Source organism: Petaurus breviceps, unplaced genomic scaffold (genome assembly GCF_028583685.1).
Source record: "Petaurus breviceps papuanus isolate PSGF00001 unplaced genomic scaffold, PetGlider_PUasm1.0 174, whole genome shotgun sequence".
Classification (NCBI taxonomy): Eukaryota; Metazoa; Chordata; class Mammalia; order Diprotodontia; family Petauridae; genus Petaurus; species Petaurus breviceps.
Window position 1 is genome coordinate 46,523,109 of NW_027185761.1, and position 20,380 is coordinate 46,543,488.

A 20,380-nucleotide genomic window follows, 5' to 3' on the forward strand; every position below is an offset into this window, starting at 1 on the left:
CTTCCTACTCCTGACGTTCCTCTGGTAGGCTTTTCTCACCTCATTAGAATTGGATCGGTTTGAAGAGCAGAAAAAGATTCTGGGTGACTAAAAAGGCCCAAATTCAGCCTTTCTAAATGTCCCTGGGTTGTGATAGCCCACACTAATACAAAGAGGAGGAGGTTGGCCTACTAAAATTCGACTTGTGCATTTGCCCAACAAAAGTTCCATGATTGTTCCCATAAATCTAACAGATTTCTGGCCTACACAGTAAAGGCTCTTTGCCCACACACAATGTATTAGAAATGTCTTGATGAGAAAAGTTTTAATCAGTCAAATCTGGCTTGATTTAAGGGGATTTTGTGGACAAATCTTTGTTCTCAGCTGTATAATAATTACAAGCTGCTTTACCAGTGGATAAAGCAAGGATTACTCTCCTCTTTGAAAATGGTAACTTTATAATTACATGTATTTACTTGCCTTATCAGAAAAGAACTCACCAGCTGAGATTCAGGATTATTTTTATTTAAAAGGCTCTTGGGTGACTTGAAAAACCACATACTTGTGGTGGCAAGGGGGGGAAGAGAGCTAACTTTCACAGATGATGCCCCTGCCAGTGATGCGGAACAAATGTTTGCGGATAGGTTTTGCTGTTTATTTTTCCTTTTTGAAATTAAGACAAAAGCTGGGGAGAATGCCTAGGGACATAATTTCCACTGAATCCATCATAATAGTAATAAAACCACACCAAAAGGTATGAGAGAGCATTTTTTGCCAGCTTTGCACATATGTACAGCCCTCGGTTAGCTGGGATTTGGGGTTTTAGGTGGTTTATTTATGGTTTGGGCCTGAGGCTGGTTAACATCATTGAGAAGCTTCCAAAAGGAAGATGGAGCATAGGATAAGGAAGAGAGATTTAATTATCTTTAGGAATCAAAGTTTCCCCAGGTTATCTCCTCACTACATCTGTAGCAAGCTCCTTTTCTCCCTTTCTGCTGAAAAGGAATTTTTGGTTAAGGAGTGACTTTTAATTGATGATTTTTTTTATCTCCCTGAAAATAGGGTACTCATTAGAACTCACCTTTATTTTCATTTCCTCACCTCCTGCCACAAACAAATGAAGACTTATAAGCCTAATATATTGTTTGTTCATTTCTTTTGGTCCTGTCAGACTTTTTGAGACCCCATTTGGCATTTTTTTCTTTTCTTTTTTTTTTAAGCAATTGGGGTTAAGAAACTTTATCAAGGTTACACAGCCAGTTATTTCTGGGTGTGGTGCTAAGTATCTGAGCCCGGATTCGATCCCCAGGTCATCTCAACACTGGGGCCGGTGCTCTTACTCGCTGTGGCCGCCCCTCATTTGGCGTTTTCTTGGTAAAGATACTGGAGTGGTTTGCCATTTTCTTCTCCAGTTCCTTTTACAGACAGGGTTAAGTGACTTGCCCAGGGTCACACAGCTAGTATGTGTGTGAAGTCAGATTTTAACTCAGGAAGATGGGTTTTCCTGACTCCAGACCTGAAACTCCATCCATTGCCCCACTTAACTGCCAAATTCATTACTAGTACTTAATAAATGTTGTTGATTGATTAATGGATTAAATTAGAAGTCTGTAGCTTCACACTTGTTTCCTTGGCACTCCTCCTATACCTTGGAAAGCAGGTCATAGGATCATAGATTTAGAACCAGAAGGGAAGGTTTAGAAGACATCATCCAACCCCAATCACTTAACAAATAAGCAAACTGAGATATATAGGTTCAGTGTCTTGCTCAGGGTCTCACAGCTGGTAACTTCTCCAGATCCCAGACCAAGCTGTCTCTTCTTTCTGTAGTTATTTGGGTCTCCATCTCATTTGTGTCTACTACTTGTTTATAAACTCTTTGAGGCCAGGATCTATGCATCCCAAGTCCAGGCCTGGTTCTCTGCAGATGGAAGGCAGTAAGGAATGATTTGATACAATGGAAAGAACACTGGCCATAGAGTCCCAGGACTCCTGCTTTAAATCCTGGCACTGCCGAGATCACTATGTGATCTCAGATGGAACCATTTCAAGTAACGTGTGAAGCAGGCCCTCTGTTAAACACTGGGGATATAAAGACAAAAGTGAATCAATCTATGCCCTCCATGTGTGTATCTTTACCTACCTACACACATACACACACATATATATGTATATCTTTATATGTATGTATAACTATACATATATTGATATACACATATAATACAATCAATATTTATTAACCACCCACTCTGTTCCCGGCATTGTGCTAAGTGCTAAGGATACCATTCATAAAAAAAGAGAGTTCCTGACATTAAGGAGCTTACAATCTAATGAGAACAGATACCACACAAAAGGAAGCAAGGTGGGGGGCACAAAGGGAAAATAGGACCCAAGAGGTACCAGGCACAGTGGAGGGTGGACCTTTTCCAGGGAATTGAAACTAGGCAGAGCAGCAGATGCAGAGGAGAGAGCTGAGAGCCTAGCTTCTGCCCTCTAAAAAGAAAGGCATTGGGAGGAAGTTAGTACTCCACCCTTCAGGCCTCCAGTCAGAGTGGAGAGGAGGCTGAGGAAGGAGATGCCAATCAAGGCTTGCCTAAGGAGCATGGTGATGACATCAGAAGTGATTAGAGGGTCATTTTGTTCCCTAGAGTTGAAACCAGGCAGCAGAGCTGCAGGGGTGTGGGGGGGGGGGAGGAAGCTAGGTGGCAAGGAAGATAGAGCACTGGCTTGGAGTCAGAAAGACCTGAATTCAAATCCAGCCTCAGATACTTACTAGGTCTGTGACTTTGGGCAAGCCACTTAAGTTCTGTTTACCTCAGTTTCTCCATTTGTTAATTTGACCATCCCCAAGATTGTTGTGGGGATCAAAAGTGAATAATTGTAAGTGCTTAGCAAAGTTCCTGGCACATAGTAAGTATCATAAATGTTAGCCACTGATCTATATGACTGTATATACATGTATGTGCATGTACACAAAGAAAATACATGCAAGGCAGCTTTAAGAGCATAGCGTCTGGTATCAGACAACGTGGGTTCAAACTGTGTTTCTGGTGCCTCCAACCTGAGTTAGCTGTGTCCTTAATCTCCCTAAGCCTCAATGTCCTCAATGTAAAGAAGGGGGTATTGGATTAGACAGCCCCTTCAGCTTATTTTTTAGCTCTAGATTGAAGATGCTTCAGCTTACTTTTGCCTCAATTTTCTCCGTTATATAAAATGAGGATTGGACAAGATGTCTTCTACCATCCTTTTTAGAATTATCTTCCTATGACTTACTTTTTCCTCATTTCCCTGCCTTTAAAATGATGGGCTTAGACAACAGAGCCTTTAAAACCCCCTCTATATCTAACATACTGGAATACGGAGCTGTTTTACATCCTCCTTCCACCATCCCACTACCATGTTCTCTGCCCAGCAGATACTCTTTAAATCTTATTGACCAAATGACACAAATCTGCTTGTTACGTGGGAGAAGAATGGATTATCATGTAGCATGGCTTACCCCTCCAGTCAACTAAAAGAGAAGCAATCTATCCACTCAGCCCAGCTGAGAGGCTAAAATGGATAAAGAGTTAGACCTGGAATCAGGAAGGCCTGTGTTCAAATTCTGAACCAAACACTTACTAGTTAGATAATCTTGGGCAATTTGCTTAATCTCTCTTTGCCTCTGTTTCTCTCTCTGCAAAATGGACATTATAACGGCATCTATTTCACAAGCCTGTGAGGATCAAACGAGACAATCTACATAAAGCAGTCTTCAGCCCTTAACGAGTTTTGTAAATGTTAGCAGCTCTTGTTATCCTGCTGTTATTATGATTAATTCTCCTAGAGTTTGAAGCTCTACAGACACATGTCATGGTGAAATGTTCCAGTCCCAAGCCCCAGTCACACTCATCAGCTGTAGTACATCTGTGCTCCAGGAAGACCAAAGTGACTGCTGTTTCTTGGCATCTGTCAATCAGTTGGCCACTTGTTTGATAGGCCAGATAAAAAGGGCTGCTTGAAACATTCCAGGCTCCATTTTCCCACTAAGTACATAAGCAAGGTCTGAACGGCAGAAGACCCTTCTGAATGGCAGGCTGGCAGCTCAGCTAGGCAAAGGAAAGCAGAGACCAAGGAGCGCCTTTGGCCTCAGGCTGCGCCACTCTGTCATGTTCCCCATTCAAATTTTTAAGGATGTGAGATGTTTCCTTGTGTCTTATATGGAACTTTGCTTCTCTTCAAAGATGAGAATCTGTCCCCTTCTACTGTCAGAGCATCTCTTTGCCTGGTCCTGCCCTTACAGCCTGTCATGGATATCAGTAGGGATTTTGATCCCAGTAGAAATTGGATTCTGTGCCACTGCAGGTCTGCTTTCTTCTTTGCAGTGACATCTCATGGCTCCTGCCCACCAGTTGGGTTTTTCCTGTGGCTTTTTCTTCACTATTAGCCCATCTCCACCTTGCTTATTTCTCCCTCCTTCACTCTCCATGCATGTGAAATCATGCAATCTCATGATTCTGGCCCTCTTATTCTTTGGGAAATGAGGAGGGCAGAGGAAAGGAACAGCTTTCACTGAAAGATGGATTTCAGTACTAACTGAAAGCTGATCCTTTCTTTTATTTCCTCACCTTCTTTGCTTTAATTGCTAGCATTCTGGGCTGGTCTCCATCCTCTCTCTTCCCACGCTTCACTTTCTGACATCAAAAGGGAAAAACTTGATTCAATCAATTTCTTTTGTTTGGATTCTTGTCATAATATGTAAGTAATCTATCAATAAGAAAGTATTTAAAGTCTACTTTGTGTCAACATTTTATTGGTATGCCCCTGAAGGGAATACCCAACTCTCTCGTTATGGTAGGAATGTGTTCCATTCTCCAAAATTATACCAGAATCTTGATCAGATCGAACTTTTTATTTTATTAAAAATTGAATCCTGGATTGGCCACTTCCTACGCTTAACCTTGATACACTGCAATCTCCTTTTCTGTAAACTTAGGATATTGGAACAGATGTCCTCAAAGGTCCCTTCCAGCTGGAATTCTGTGGTCTCCTGACCTTCTGATAGTTTACTTTGGTCAGTCAATTGAGTGTCTTTACTGTTGCACTTTTCATTTGTGTATAGGGAAGTAGCATGAGCAAGAATCACCAAATCTCAGAGTTAGGAGTGACCTCTAAGGTCATTCATTTCAAGCTGATGAGGAGCCCTTTCTACAAGATTCCTAACAAATGCTCATCCAGCAGCCACTTGAAGGTGCCCTATGACAAGGAATCCACTATTTCCTGAGTCTTTCTGTTCTACTTTTGGATACCCTGAAACACGTCATATAAATTAAATCTGATGATGATGATGATGATGATGGCTCTGTGAGGCAGCATGTGATGGTAGAGTGAGCTAGTGCTATAGCAATGAATACCTGGGTTCTAGTACCATCTCCTCTGACCTAGCTATGTGATCCTGGGCAAGTCACTTCCTCTCTGTGCCCTGGGAAACTCTCCAAGACTCAAAGTTGAAAACATTTACAGTTCTGCATTGCTAGAGGTATTTTTGAACTGTGCAGTCCCTATGCCAGTGAAACTACATTTCATATGTTTGTATGGATAGATAGATGATGGATAGATGGTAGATTGATGATAGATGTAGAGATAAAGATAGGTCACTTTAAGGTTTGAAAAAAGTTAGTCTATAAAATCCCATTTAAGCCTCCTCACAGCCCTGTAAGATAGATGATATGATTATTCCAAGATAAGGCCACTTTATCTAAGAGAGGCCAAAGAGACTTGCTCTGAGTCAAATAGCTAGGAAGTATCTGAAGGATTTGAGCTCAGAACCACATACTCAGGCCTCAAAGGCAGCTCAATGGTAATCTATCTAGTCCAATTCAGTTATTTAACAATTGAGGAAACTGAGGCCCAGAGAGGGTAAGGGAAGTTACACAGATATAAATCAAGAGAGTCGGGATTCAAATCCAGGTCCTCCCAGTACAAAGACACGGCTCGCCTCTCTACAGAGTCCAAGTTCAACCATCTACCCCTTTTGCCAGGCTACTTTTCTTCATAATTATTCCATTTCTTCCTGGCTCAGGTTCCACGTGTGTGTCTTGAACCTGACAGCCAGGCATCAGGGAGTAAATGATGGCTGTGTTACTCTGTGGGATGAGATGGGGCTGGGGAGGAATAGGAGATATAAATTCCGACTGCTATTATACCTGGTAACAATGATCAGATTCACTATGATAATTTGGTCTTGCGGCTTTTGGGGCTTCAACAAATTCATCTTATTGGAGACATTCTACAGAAGATTGGCTAGTGTAGGGAAAGGTTGGAAGGTGTCACCCCAGAAACGTAACTGTCACCCAAATCTGGGCACTGATAGTAAGCATTAAAACATAGGGATTGGAGCTCAAGAATTTAACTAAAGAAGGCCCAGCTGCTCTGGCCCAGCCACCACACGTAATGCTGTGCCTATGTACAAGTAGAAAGCAGCTCATCTCAGACCCTACAAACAACCTGGCTGACTCCTTTCTAAACTTGTCTATATTCCCAGACCTGAACACACTGCATAGGAAAAATGTGGGCCTTGGACAGGTGGCATTAAACTTTTAGAGTCTATCTTTCTCCCGGGAAGTATCTCAGGATTTTTAATTAACTAAAGAATTATATGTGGTCATAGAATTATAGATGCTTTGAGCTGAAAGCTACCTTCAAGATTATTTATTCCATAAATGACTTCTCAACTTTTCTCATTGCCTGTGCCCCTTGACCTTTGGGAAATCTTTCTATAATCCCTGTGCAGTATGGAAAGGAACTATTTTCTAGAAGCTATCATGCAGGCATACATAACAAATCAAATGTCATTATTTATTGCCTTGACATGTTTCTTTAATCCATTAGGGTTCTACATAACCCAGATTAGAAAGCCTGGATTTAGTCCAACCTCTTCATTTTGCAAATGAGGAAACTGAGATCCTGTGAGATAAAATGTCTTGTAACAGAGGTTCTTATAAAAGTGGCTGAACTGGGTTTCAAAACTCAGGTCTTCTGATTCCAAATCTGTTGGGTTTTTTTTTTAATGTGTTACATTCTCACTCCATGCTACCAAATACTCATAAAATCTATTAAAAGATAAACATTTTGGGATGAGCCAAAAGAGTATATTAAGACAAACCGAGGAGCCCCTTCAAGTGACTGCATTTCTAACATCAGATTTTCCTGGAAATAAAATTACCTTTCATTTTAAATTAAGTTACATCTTTAATAACATTTGTCCAAAAAGAAAATACCCTACTTTCTTCAAGGTGAGCTTTCTCCACCCCGGCTTCGAGGCTTACTCAAAGGAGAGGTTCCCATTCTCTCTGCACAAGCCTGGCTCCTCATAAAAGAGAACCTCATGATTGTTTCCCCTTTTATCATTCGGGCTTGGATTAATGAGAGTCAAGATCAGATTACATTAAGAAATTAACAGTGGATCTCTGTTTACAGTTCTCTGACACCACCCAGTGGTAGGAGGTTAGTGGTAAATCTTTCTATCAGGAGAAGTTGGGGGTGGGGGAAGTCTTTCTTTTTTGTTTAATTTTCTCTGGCAATAGGGTATGATTTCATTTTGAAATCTGTTTCCCTTTGATTCCAAATACATTAGCATATATAACGTGGTTAGAGAGCCGACCGAGGGCCTCCTCCTGTATGGGAGCTCTCTGTAAGTCATTTGATATGAAGGAACACCTGAAACCCGTTACCCTACCCCACTCAAGATGAGCCATTAACAATACAGGTGCGTATTAACCATGTCCTCATGTTGCCTAATTAAGAGGCAAGATGACATTTAATAAATATTAAAATGTATCGGCAAAACCATTTAAAATGGGAAGGAGATCAATTTCCTTTGTAATTGTGTACATAGGCATAAACACTCTCTTTGGAGCCCTGAATTCCATGTTGGAGGTTGAAGCAGCTGTTGATGACTGGTTTCTATTCAGATCTACAAGAAAAGAGAAAAAAGCCACCTGCTGATTATAGAAGAAACTCACTTTAAACACCCAGATCATTATGCTTTTCCTTTCCAAGCAAACAAGCATTTGCCCAAGGCATCCTGGGTCTCTCATTCTTCTCCATTGAAATCACTGAAGCAGGTGCTATTTCTCTTTCCCCCACTTTCATCTTGACTCCTAAGTCATTTTTCCCACCCCGGCGCCACACCATGCCCAGTCATCCTTTCAGGTGGCCTTCAGTCTGCTTCAGAGACAGGATAACAATGACATAATAAATACAGTCCCAGATGTAGACTCAGGGAAGCCACCTGCAGTCTAATAGTTTGATCATAGATCTAGAGTTGGGATGGGCCGTAGAGGCCATCTAGCTGAAGCCCATCATTTTGTAGTTGAGGAAACTTGGGCAGAGGGAGTTTAAATGAGTTGTGGAAGGTCACATGGGTATTCAGGAGGACAGCTAGGATTTGAACCCAGGTTCTCTGTCTAGTGCCCCATGCTGTCTCTTAAGTTTTCCTCTTACTAGATGGGGGATCAAGTACAAGTCACTTAACCTTTATGAGCCTCAGTTTCCTCATCTGTAAAATAAAGATAATAATGCTTCAAAAAGGACCACAGATTTAGAGTTAAAAGGGACCTCAGTGGTCATCTAAAGCCAGTCTTTGCTATAGACCTTATAAGGATAGATGTGAGAAAAGTGCTTTGTAAATTGTGTGCTATAGAAATGTGTTATTCAGCAAGGAAAAGAATCGAGCATCATCTCTGCCATTCTCTGACTCCCTTGTTGCCACTCTCGAAATAAAAGGACCAAGAGTCCCCCAGAGGAGCACTGCTGAAGCTGAAAAGGCAGGCAAACTCCAAAACTTATCTTGTTTATAAAGGAGCTCAAACCTTCAACTTGTCATGATGTCTACATGCAAGCTTTGCAATATTTCTTCTCACAGTTCTCTAACCAAGTCTCAGAGCCAAAGTTGTAAATTTCACAGAAAGTCACTCAGCTCAGACCATGCCTGCTGCCTACTCACTAATTAAGGGTGTAATTAGACTAAAACTGCAAATGGAATTAGAATTCATCTTAGCGGGGCCCAGAATTATGAAGCAATTAGATGCTTTGACATGGTAGTAAAATGCGTAGTTGGGTGGGGGTGGGGATAGGTAGGTAGCATTAGGAAGAGAGACCACTGGCACTGTTTAAAGATCATAGCTCTGTTTTCTTTTCAACAGCAGCCAGAGATGCAGCTCACTCTGTCCTTCACATTTCCCCTTTAGAACATGAAGGCTCTGGGCAGCATGGCTGCTGCCTTTTGGAAAAGCTGCCACTTGGGACCTCCCCTAAAGACAGGCTCAAATAATCCCAGGAGAATTCCCTTCAGATGTGAAGGCAGCCTTTTACATTAGCCTTTGGACTTCTATTTTGTTTCATTATTCTGTTTGCTTGAAAGAATGGTGGCTTTGGTGTCAATGTCCCTCCTTGTGTCCAATGAATAAAAACTGAACAGAATGTCATCAGATATTAATAATTCATATCTCTGGGACACTTCGCAAAGACTTTACCTTGCAATTACCCATATGTCATTAGCTCTATTTTACAGATGAGGAAAGTAACACATTACCAAAGAGTGAAGAGACTCGGGATCATAAGACACCAGGTAGAAAAGAACATAAAGTGTTTGACTTGGAGTCAGAAATACCTGAGTTCAAATCTTGCCTCAGACACTTCCGTCTCTCTGCCTCAGTTTCTTCATCTGTTACACTCAATGGCCTCTAGGTGCCCTTCCAATTCTAGGTCTATGAAACCCAAAGTAATGAAGTGGCTAGACCAAGTGTAGCAGCAAGCACCCTAGCATACCCAGGATGGCTACCAGAACAGGTTCTTAGATCTGCTTTTCTAAAGGAAAGCAACCAAAAATGGGTTAACAATCCTGCTTTAATCAAACATATGTCATTTACCTAGTTCAGGGGAAAAGGTCAGCACCCCGAACTTCAGAGAATACAAACAAGTTACAAGCATATAACAAATACAGAGAAACATCAGAAGACAGGCTTCCATCTGTCTGACCATTACATCCATACCTAATCAGTTACCAGAGAGGGAAGCACCAACATCTGGGTTTTCAAAGCCAGGGGGCTCCATGGCTGCCCAGAGTCTCATCTGGTCAAATCACACAATTCTTTTCAAAGTGAGCCCCAAAACAAAACCTCCCATCAGGGTATATGTAGCCTTCTCCTGGGTCAGAGAATGTCACAACCCTCTTGACCCACTGCCCAATCACAAAGCAACAAGGTGTGGGCATCCCTTAAAAACAAGCCTCTGGCCACAGGCTGCATGTGACCACATTCAGCCTATTACGGGGTAGAGTATATTTTCAAATCAAGGAAAGTTCTCAGAGTTACTTAAGCCTATCAAAGGGCCTAGGGGCAGGGAAGATCTTAAATTCCCATTCCCATAACAACAAGTAACCCAGGAGGTAAAGATCAGTGCCAGACTAGGATCCCAACAGGGAATAAAAAGATCAAATAAAATACAGATCCACGCCTCAAAAGAACTGAAAGAAACCTCAGAGACCATCTTGGCCAACCCCTCCTTTTACAGCTGAGGAAACTGAAGACCAGAGAAAGGAAGGGATTTGACCAAGGTAATCATTCCAACCAAGATGGGCTTTGAACCAGGTTATCTCCCTACAAAATCAATGCTCTTTCCTTTGTAACACACAGAGAAGATGGGGATGTGGTCACATGTCAGGTATTGAACAGAGGAATGACAGAATGGAAGCCTCCACCAGCACTGGGCAAATGGCCATCAGTCTCTTTCCAGATACCCTGGGTGGAGAGTGTGACTGTCTGTCTTAGTAATCTGGGGCAGAAGTTAAAAAAAAAATGTTTGCCAGTATCTACAGGGACTCTTTATATTAATAAATTTTTATTTTATATTTATATATTATATATATTTATATATATATATATTTATATTAATAAAGATAGGTGCATCTGTGTCCCACAAGTTCCTGGTCCTAGTCAGCTGCAGTTAAGCAAACACAATCCCTAACCCAAAGAACTAATATAGTGTAGACTGTGGAGAGGCCTAAATTATATAAAGACAGCAAGATGATTGTTCAACAATTATGCAGTCAATGCTAAACCTAGCAATTAATGGGTTCAGAGAAGGACTAAGCATGCATTGTAAGTGTGCATTATAGGATTATGGAATTAGAGCTGTAAGGGGCCTTAGAGTGCATCCAGTCTAACCTGTGTGACTACGGATTAGGAAGATAAGCCCCAGAGAGGTTATGTTACTTCCTTAAATCACCCAGGGAAAAAAAGTAAAAAGTCAGGATTTGAAATTGGGACCCCTGACTCCATATCCAGTGCTGGAAATTGTGAAGAGAAAGGAAGACAGATTGATAGTTGGGGTATTTCCTGTCAGGACAAGGTGGAACTCCAACTAAAGTCCACCATGAGGAGAGGGACAAAAAAATCATACTTTGTATCTTTTCCAAAACTAATTATTTGTTTCTATGTATATGGTAATAAGATCCCTTAATGTCTGAATGTGTTTGGAAAAGAAGGGTAAATAAGTGCTTGCGTTTGCTAACTGTTCTTTCCTGGACATAGCCAGTCATTAATAGAAGCGTATCTAAGAAAAGAATATCTATAACTTGACTAATTCTGAATGGATCAGTTGACCAAAACACAAATGTTATTCTGAGGATGCAGGGATTGCCCTGCCTTCAACCTGGTGCTTCCAGAAGGTGCTAGCCGTAGTCTAGACAGGATTGGAGGTGAGCACCATGTCATAGAAATTCAGAAGACTTTCCCCCTCCTGCTCTGCCACATTAATGAAATGAAACCTAGGGGATAGGAGTGACAATTGGTCATCTCTTTTAATTAATCTGATCTCATTTAACCAAGCCTTTGCCATTTGTATGATTTTTGACAGTGTGAAATACTCTTCCCTGAAGCGTCTCTTTTCATTTACAACCTTTTAAAAAATGTGTCTGAGGGCTTTATTGCCTAGTTTTGAAGTGTTTGTCTACAAATGGGCTTCCTCTGCTTAACTAGATAAAATCCAATGATATGATGACTTAGATTGGATATTTCACTGGACTCCAAAGTTCCATCATATCCTGTTTGGACAATATTACTCATTAAACAAGAATGCAAAACCAATTTGCACATTATTCAGTGTGGGGCACTGATGCATGACTTCAGGCAATGTAGCCCAGCTGTGAGTAATAGGGACCCACAACTTTAGCCCACAGCTGTACCAGCCTGGGGGGTGGGGAGGGGGAACAGCAACATTTTCCAGCTTCTAGAGTGGGAAGACCAAACTGCAGTAGACCCTAATCGACACCTGTCACCAAGAGGGCAGGTTCCATGTGTGGGGGATAAGTCTTTATCTACACACACACAACCACACACTGACACACACATTCATGCTACAGAACACAGTTCCAGGGAGGAATTGCAGGCTTATAATGCTGCCTACACAATTCCTTTAAAGACCTGGATTAAAAGTCACTCAACATTTCTGGGCTTTCGTATTCTCAAATGTAAAATGAGAGAGTTGTATTAACTGAATTTTAAGGTTCCTTCCATTGCTTATTCTATAATCTTATAATCCAAGGCTTCTAACACTGATGTCCAATGGGTCCAAGGTCCAGGGAATCTGTGAACTTGGATAAGAAAATTTATCCCGTTTTTCACTGACTTTTGATTTATGTAATTTGTTTTATGCATTCAAAACATTATTTTAGAGGGAGTAAATTGGACCCACTAGACCCAAAGGGGTCCATGACACAAAAAAAGATTAAGAATCACTAATGAAATCTAAAGGTAACATTTCAAAGGGACAGACATTTTAGGATAGATGAGTTCATATGGATTCACACACAGAGACACACTCATATATTAGCAGCATACAATGAAAATGTATTTGAATTGCTGCAAACCTTATATTTTGTAGCAAGAACTCAGGTTCAGTCAATAGTTACCAGTATTGACACCCATAATTCAGGTGCAGCACATACTCTGGGGCTTCTCTTTTACCCTTATTTACCTTGAATTATCAGTCTGGGTCCCTAAAGCATGGCTGCTGTCCTCTCTGGGAGTAGTCCTGGGGATTGAGAGATATTTTTCTAATTGTAGAACTGATGAACCCCAACTGGTGGAAAATGATAAATGTTGGAGATATGGAATAACTGAGACACTAAGGCACTGTTGGTGGAGTTGTGAACTGATTCAACCATTCTGGAGAACAATTTGGAACTATGCCCAAAGGGTTATAAAACTTCATCCCATTTAATCCTGTAATAACACTACTAGTACTGTATCCCAAAGAGATAAGGGAGGAAAGGGAACCTATTTGTATAAAAATCTTTATAGCAGCTCTTTTTATGGTGGCCAAGAATTGGAAATTAAAGGGATGCCTAACAATTGAGGAATTGCTAAACAAGCTCTGGGTATATGATTGTAACACAGTATTATTTTGCTCTAAGAAATTATGAAAAGGATTACATCAGAAAAATCTGGAAAGATATGAACTTACATGATATAGATTGAAGTGAGAACCAGGAGAACATTCTACACAGTAACAACAGTACTGGAATGTATAACATTGTGAATGACTTAGCTATTCTCACTGTTGCAGTTTAAACCCAGGGATGCCAAAAAGCTGTTGAGGCGGGGTCTCTGCCCAACCAAAAACTGTTGCGATTTCATGATGTGTGGTGGTGGAACCATCTCAAAGAATTCAGAGTCAGAGCACCTCGAATCCAAGTATAGGCATTTATTGAGATTGACGCCTGTCATGAAGCAGGCTAAGTTCCAAGAGGAACCAGCAGCTTTATAGAAAGCAAGATGGATTTTTATAGGGTAAAGATGCAATTACACAACAGAAATTTACACAGAATAGAGGAATATCATTAATATTAAAAAGGCAGGAGGAGTTTGTTAAGGGATTAGGTAATGGAGGAGGGGTCCCATCTATGGTTTGGTGGTTAAACATTCTGGTCATTCTGCCCTCCAACTGGCTAGCTATTGTGGTCCTGTCTTGGGCTAGATGGATGATGTGATTGTGATTGAATACAATAACACACCTGTTTCTGTGGGAATAGGTCTGGGTGCAGTGACCAGGTAGAGGGAGTAGCTGGGTTCCCATCATATGGACACACCTGCTGTTTCTGTGGGAACTAAGAGTTCAGGGACACACTTGTTGTTCCTGGGAACTGAGAGTTCAGGGACACACTTGTTGTTCCAGTGAGCAGTGAGGCATATACAAAGAAGTTAGGACATTGAGGTGGTGCAGTGGACCTGCTGTTCACTAGGGCCAAGCCTATAATGAAGTTAGAATATTGGATCTGGGGGCAGATTTATTAGGATCGCATCATCACCAATACAATGACCCAAGACAATACCAAAGGACTCAGAATGAAAAATACTATCTACCTCCAGAGAAAGAACTGATGTCATCTGAACACAGATGGAAAATAATATTCCTTCCTTCCTTTATTTTTCTTTCCTCTTTTCCTTCCTTCCTCCCTCCCTCCCTTCCTTCTTTCCTTTCTTGTTTTCCTTCTTCCTTTATTTTTTAGTTTTCTTGCACAAAATGACTCATATGGAAATGTTTTACATGACTGCACATATATAACCTGTATAATATTGCTTACCATCTCAAGAAGGAGGGAGGGAAGAGAATGAGGGATAGAACTAGGAAATCAAAACTTAAAAAAAATCAACAAATGTTAAAATTATTTTTTTCATATTTAATTTGTGAAAAATATAATTTCAAGTAGATAAATAAATCCCAAAAAAGAAAAGAAAGGAAAACCTAGGGTCAAATCCTACTTCTGTCATATATCCACAGTGTAGCTCTAGGCTACAGGGTCAAGCTCTCAATGTTCCTGTAGAATTTCTAAGATTTAAATTGCAGATATGCATTGGAAGTAGTTCCACACAGGGAGCTCTGTACAACAATAAAAAACCCAGGTCTGGGCAATGAATGAATGATTGAATTCCACAACACACATTTTAAGTTTCATCCCATTTAATAAATAGTAAGTGTCTCCTATAGTCAAGTCTCTGGGATTATAGATTAAAAAAAATAAACTTGGCATGTAACCATGCTTATGATATGCAATGTCCAAATATATGATAATTTGAGGAGAAATATAGCACTATTAATGAACAAAGGTTCAGAAAAAGGAATAAAAGGGGAGACTTTGTGGAGGAAATAAACCTGGAAGGAAGAGGAACCATTTGAAACGTAGAGGTAAGAAGAGAGTATATCCTGGCCCTGTCATGGCAGGAGGTAGACAGGGTGGTAGAGGGGAGACCCTGTGGAATGCACGAAGGTAGGAGATGGAATACAGAGTTTTAAACAATTCATTGTTAACTGTTTTGCTATTCTAAATATATAATGGTATCATAAAGATATTTCAGTAAGGGCGTATTCTGACCCATAGATGAAGGATGTGAGATGCATCTTACCATCATTTGTAACTGAGTATTTTGACATGCATTTGGGATTCCAGCATTTCAAGTTCTCCAGCTGGCTTTTTTAATGAAATACCTTCGTTTCTCTTTTCCATTATTTTTCCCATTTTTGTTGTTGTTGGTGGTGGTGTTAATGGTAATGGTGATGATGATAATGATGTCACTGTTCCTGTTGTTAGGGTACTCTGGACCAAGAGATAATTATTACCAAATTTCCTTTTATTCCATTTGATTTGTTCAGAGTCTGTAACTCAAGCAAGCCATTCTGAATTTGTATTCCAGAGTCTTCTCATTGCTTCCAATACCACCTTAATCAGGAATTGCATTTTTTAATATTCAGACTTGGTTTGGAATAAATCTTTAGAAAGATCTAACATTCAAACTAACCATACAGAAGGGAAGCATCACAGAGGCTTTCCCCAGACCTCCAGACCTATACCTATTCCAGTTCTCGAAGAATATGTGGCTATGGAACCCCCAATGTTTTTAGAAATAACTTTGTCTATCAGGAGAGAAAAATATAGCTTATTCCTATAAATATACAGATAAAGAGTTGGTCATCTAGACATCCCCATATAGCTCTTCCTGGTTACCATCTTTCCAAAAGTGAATGTTCCTCTTCAAATCAAGAAATTCTGCTTCAATGGAATATTGACCAAAGAATCATAAGATGTTGATTTGGGAGGGAACTTTTTTTGTCTTCAACTTCAAATCCCCAATTTTGTAGATAATGAAAATGATACCTGACATACAGCACTGTCGGATATATGGAGTACTTCACGTACATTGTTTTATGTGATTTTAATAACTGCCCTTTGAGGTAGATATTGTTATTGTGCTCATTTTACAGATGAGGAAACTGAGACTTAGAGAAGTTATTTAATCGGCCCCAGGTTTTGACATAGGATTTAAATATAGGCCTTCTTGACTCTGGGTACAGCACTCCATCCATCAAACCAACTGTCTGCCTTAATTAAACTATAAAGCTGAAAGAGATGGTCAATTGCCCAAAGCACTGTAGAACTTTAGAGATGGAAAGACATACACTCTGGCAAATATGTTGCTAAGGTCATCTATCTTCCTCTTCTCTAGGGACCAATGTTCAAGAAGCTCAAAATATCTTGAGTAACAGTGGCCTTCCCATTACTTCTGCCAATGACTTGGAAGATGCTGCCAAGAAGGCTGTGGCCTGTGTTGCAACAAAGTGATGTCTTTATCCTGCTCCCTTGAGGAAAAGAAACACCAGTCACAAAAAAGTGACCCACTTCATTGAGTCTGAGAAAATGGCTTGGGTATTATTGAATTACACCCTCTGGAAAGAGGGAGGAGGAAATAATATTAATGAATCTTAAATTAATACTTTTTGCATAGGAAATTCTGACAACTTAAATACTTTCATTTTTACTTAGCATTTTTCTTCAAAATGAACTATATTCTCTTTCTCCGTTATCTCCCAAGAAGTGAGCACTAGCTCACTAACTAGTCAGAGTCATCCTTTATTTTTTTTCTCCATATGGAGAAAGATGGGAAATGTGGTGAAGAATTTGAATTTGGTCCAAACTCATTTCAGAGCTAATTAGTCCAGTAAAATAAGTAAAAGTCACTGACTTTAGGGTCTTTCCTTATCAAGTTACAATACGCTCCATTTAGAATAGGAATCTCAGTCATGCTTATTAACAAAAGGGTGGAGCTAAGATATCAAAACTCATCACCCTTCCTTTTTAAACAATCTTTTTGTTAACACAAGATTGGTAACTTCCATACATGTTACATACTCAAAGATATTTTCATTCTTAATTTTTCCCACGGAAAAAAAAAAAAACACACTGATATCACACTTGTAGTGTGTTATTTGCCTTAACATGAATTCTGCTGTTTACCTCATGCTAGCAAGAAAACCTAAAGCCTTAATGTCACCCAATTTTCATATGGAAAATAAGGATCTCTTATTCTGGTGAAAAATCACTTAGTTGGGGTGGCCAGGTGGCTCAGCGAGTAAGAGCACCAGCTCCAGTGTCAGGATGACCTGGAGATTGAATCTCGGGCTCAGACACTCAGCACCACACCCAGAAATAACTGGCCGTGTAACCTTGAGCAAGTTACTTAACCCTGATTGCTTAAAAAAAAAATCACTTAGTTAATTGCTTTTCAAGAGTGACTGAATGATACATTATGCCAGATTATGTGTGTAATTTACAAATATTATCAATTTACCATGAAATAAAGAGGCAGTGTTCCTTTTCTCACAGCTCTGTCCATTTATATGGGGGGGGGGAGGATTTGAATTGGGAATTTGTTGAAATTTTGTTAAAAATAAGTTTTTTATCTATTTCCAAATTTAAATAAATGCCTCTGTTCTTTGAATCTTACAATTTTGTGTGCATGAATTTGATATTTATGTATTTCACTATTTGATGACTTTATCATCAAGGCACTAATCTTATCAAGAATGCATATGGAAAAGAGAAGATTTGAGAAGGTCCAATATCCACAATGATTATTTTGGTCACTCTAGAGCAGAGGTGCAAATCCACAAGCCACATATGACCAGATTCAGATGTGATTGGTAAATATTTAACAAAATAAAATACAAAAAATCAATATTACATTTTAAAACTAAGTCATTATGTGCTCATAGGCATCCTTATGTACAGATTAGCAGCCCCCTTATATTTGAGTTTAATACCACTGTTCTAGGGAATGACAATCTTCAGACCTATCCTGAGACTTTCCAGAGAATGGATGAAATCATATGTAAACCAGAGAGCCAAGAAGTGACTTTGGGCCAGTCATTGTAACCTCAATGTCAGGATACCTCAGGGTTGGAACAATTGCTCTTGGATATTCTCCATCATCTTAGAATGTGTAGGTCCTTTAAAGGTCATTTAGTCCAACCCACTCATTTTATAATTAAGGAAACAGTTCCTGAGAGTTTGAATAATTTACCAAAGATCACGCCGATAGAAGATGGCATAGCTAAGATTTGAACCCAAGTTCTTTGACTGAAAAAAATCATTCTTTCCAGTGATTTCAACTTCATTGCTTGACATAGTGAAGATTTTGACTTGGAATCAGGTAAGAATTTAAATATTGCCAAGGATGTCTGCTGATAGCATAAACAGACGGGTCCAGCTCCTTCTTGCCAATGAAGCCCTATTGGGAGTCATCATTTGAAATGAAAAAAAAAAAAAATGCTGGGCTTGAAATCAGAAAACTTTGGAATCAATCCGAGCTTTACCAGGTATGTCCTGTGTGATCCTGAGCAAGTCACATAATGTCTCTAAGATTATGATCCCTTGTTTGTAAAATGAGGGGATTACCTATAAACTCTTTTTCATTTCTAAATCTATGATCCTATTCCTGTTTCATACCTGAATTTTCCTCCTAATGATAGTATATACATTTACACATAAATAAGGAGATACATATGTGTATATTTCTATGTATGTATACACATATATGCACATACACATAGTATACACATATACACACATATATAATGCAAAATAAATTCAAGGTAGTTTTGGAAGACATTTCACTAGCAGCTAGAGGGGAGCGAGGGTGTTGGAAAAGGTGTCAAATAGAAGGTTGTGCTTCAGCTGAGTCTTGAAAGAAACCAGGGATTATGAGAGGGGATGAAGTAGTCCAATCCAGAAAGGGAGGGAAAGTCTGAGAAATAAGAGATAGTCAGAAAAGGAGGGGGGAAGGACCTATAAGTACAAAAGTATGGCAGTTCTTGTTGTGCTGGCTAAAAATTGGGAATCAAAGGGATGACCATCAGTTGGGGAATGGCTAAACAAGCTGTGGTATATGATGGCGATGGAATGTTATTGTGCTATAAGAAATGACAATCAGGATGATTTCAGATAAACCTGGAAAGATTTACATGAACCAATGCAAGGAGAAATAAATAGAACCAAAAGGAGAATGTTATACACAGAAACAGCAACATTGTTCAATGAAGAATTATGAACAATTTAGCTATTCTCAGCAATACAGTAATCCAATTCAATCCCAGAGGACTAATGATGAAGCATACTATCCACCTGTAGAGAAAGAACTCATATTGTTTCAATACAGACTGAAGAACACTATTTTTAATTTTCATTCTTTTTTCTTATCTATGAGTCTTATACAAAATGGCTAATATGGAAATGTTTACATGATTGCACATGTGTAACCTATATCTGATTGTTTACTATCTCCAGGATGGGGAGAGAAGAGAGGGAAGGATAGAATTTGAAACTCAAAACTTTTTTTTTATAAGTGTTTTGAGAGTGAATTTGAAGTCAGGTCTTCCTGAATCCAAGCCCAGGGTTCCATTTATTTATTTATTTATTTAACTTCTCTAAATCTTTTATTTATTTTTAGTTTTCAACATTCATTTCCACAAGATTTTGAGTTACAAATTTTCTCCCCATCTTTCCCCTACCCCCACCCCAAGATAGCTAGCCTATTGAATACCCCTTCCCCCAATCTGTTCTCTCTTATATCCTCCCCCATTTCCCCTCTAAATTTCTATTAGGGCAAGATGGATTTCTATAGCCCATTGCCTGTATATCTTATTTCCCAGTTGCATGTAAAAAATAATTTAACATTTGTTTTTAAAACCTTGAGTTCCATATTTTTCCCTTCTTCCCTCCTCACCCACCCCCCACTGGGAAGATAAGCAATTGAATATTAGGCTGTACATGTGTAGTTATGCAAAATGTTTCCATAGTAGTTATATTGTGAAAGATGAACTGTATTTCCCTCCATCCTATCCTGCCCCGCACTTATTCTATTTTCTACTTGGACCCTGTCCCTTTTCAAAAGTGTGTGATTCTAACTACCCTCTCCCCAAATCTGCCCTCCTCTTATCCCCTTCCCCCCTACTTTCCTTATAGGGTAAAATACCCAAATGAGTGTTATGCCCTCCTTAAGCCAAATTCAATGAGAATAGGTTGACC

The 20,380-nt window shown here is 39.6% G+C and overlaps 1 protein-coding gene across 1 annotated transcript in view; it reads left to right on the forward strand.

Moving 5' to 3' along the window:
* Nucleotides 1-17,803, forward strand: part of SUCLG2 (succinate-CoA ligase GDP-forming subunit beta) — a 332,626-nt gene extending 314,823 nt beyond the window's left edge. The window contains exon 11 of the mRNA XM_069084157.1: nucleotides 16,524-17,803. Within this exon, the coding sequence (XP_068940258.1) occupies nucleotides 16,524-16,639 (116 nt within the window). The 3' untranslated portion in view covers nucleotides 16,640-17,803. The remainder of the gene's footprint in view (nucleotides 1-16,523) is intronic.
* The last annotated feature ends 2,577 nt before the right edge of the window (nucleotides 17,804-20,380 follow it).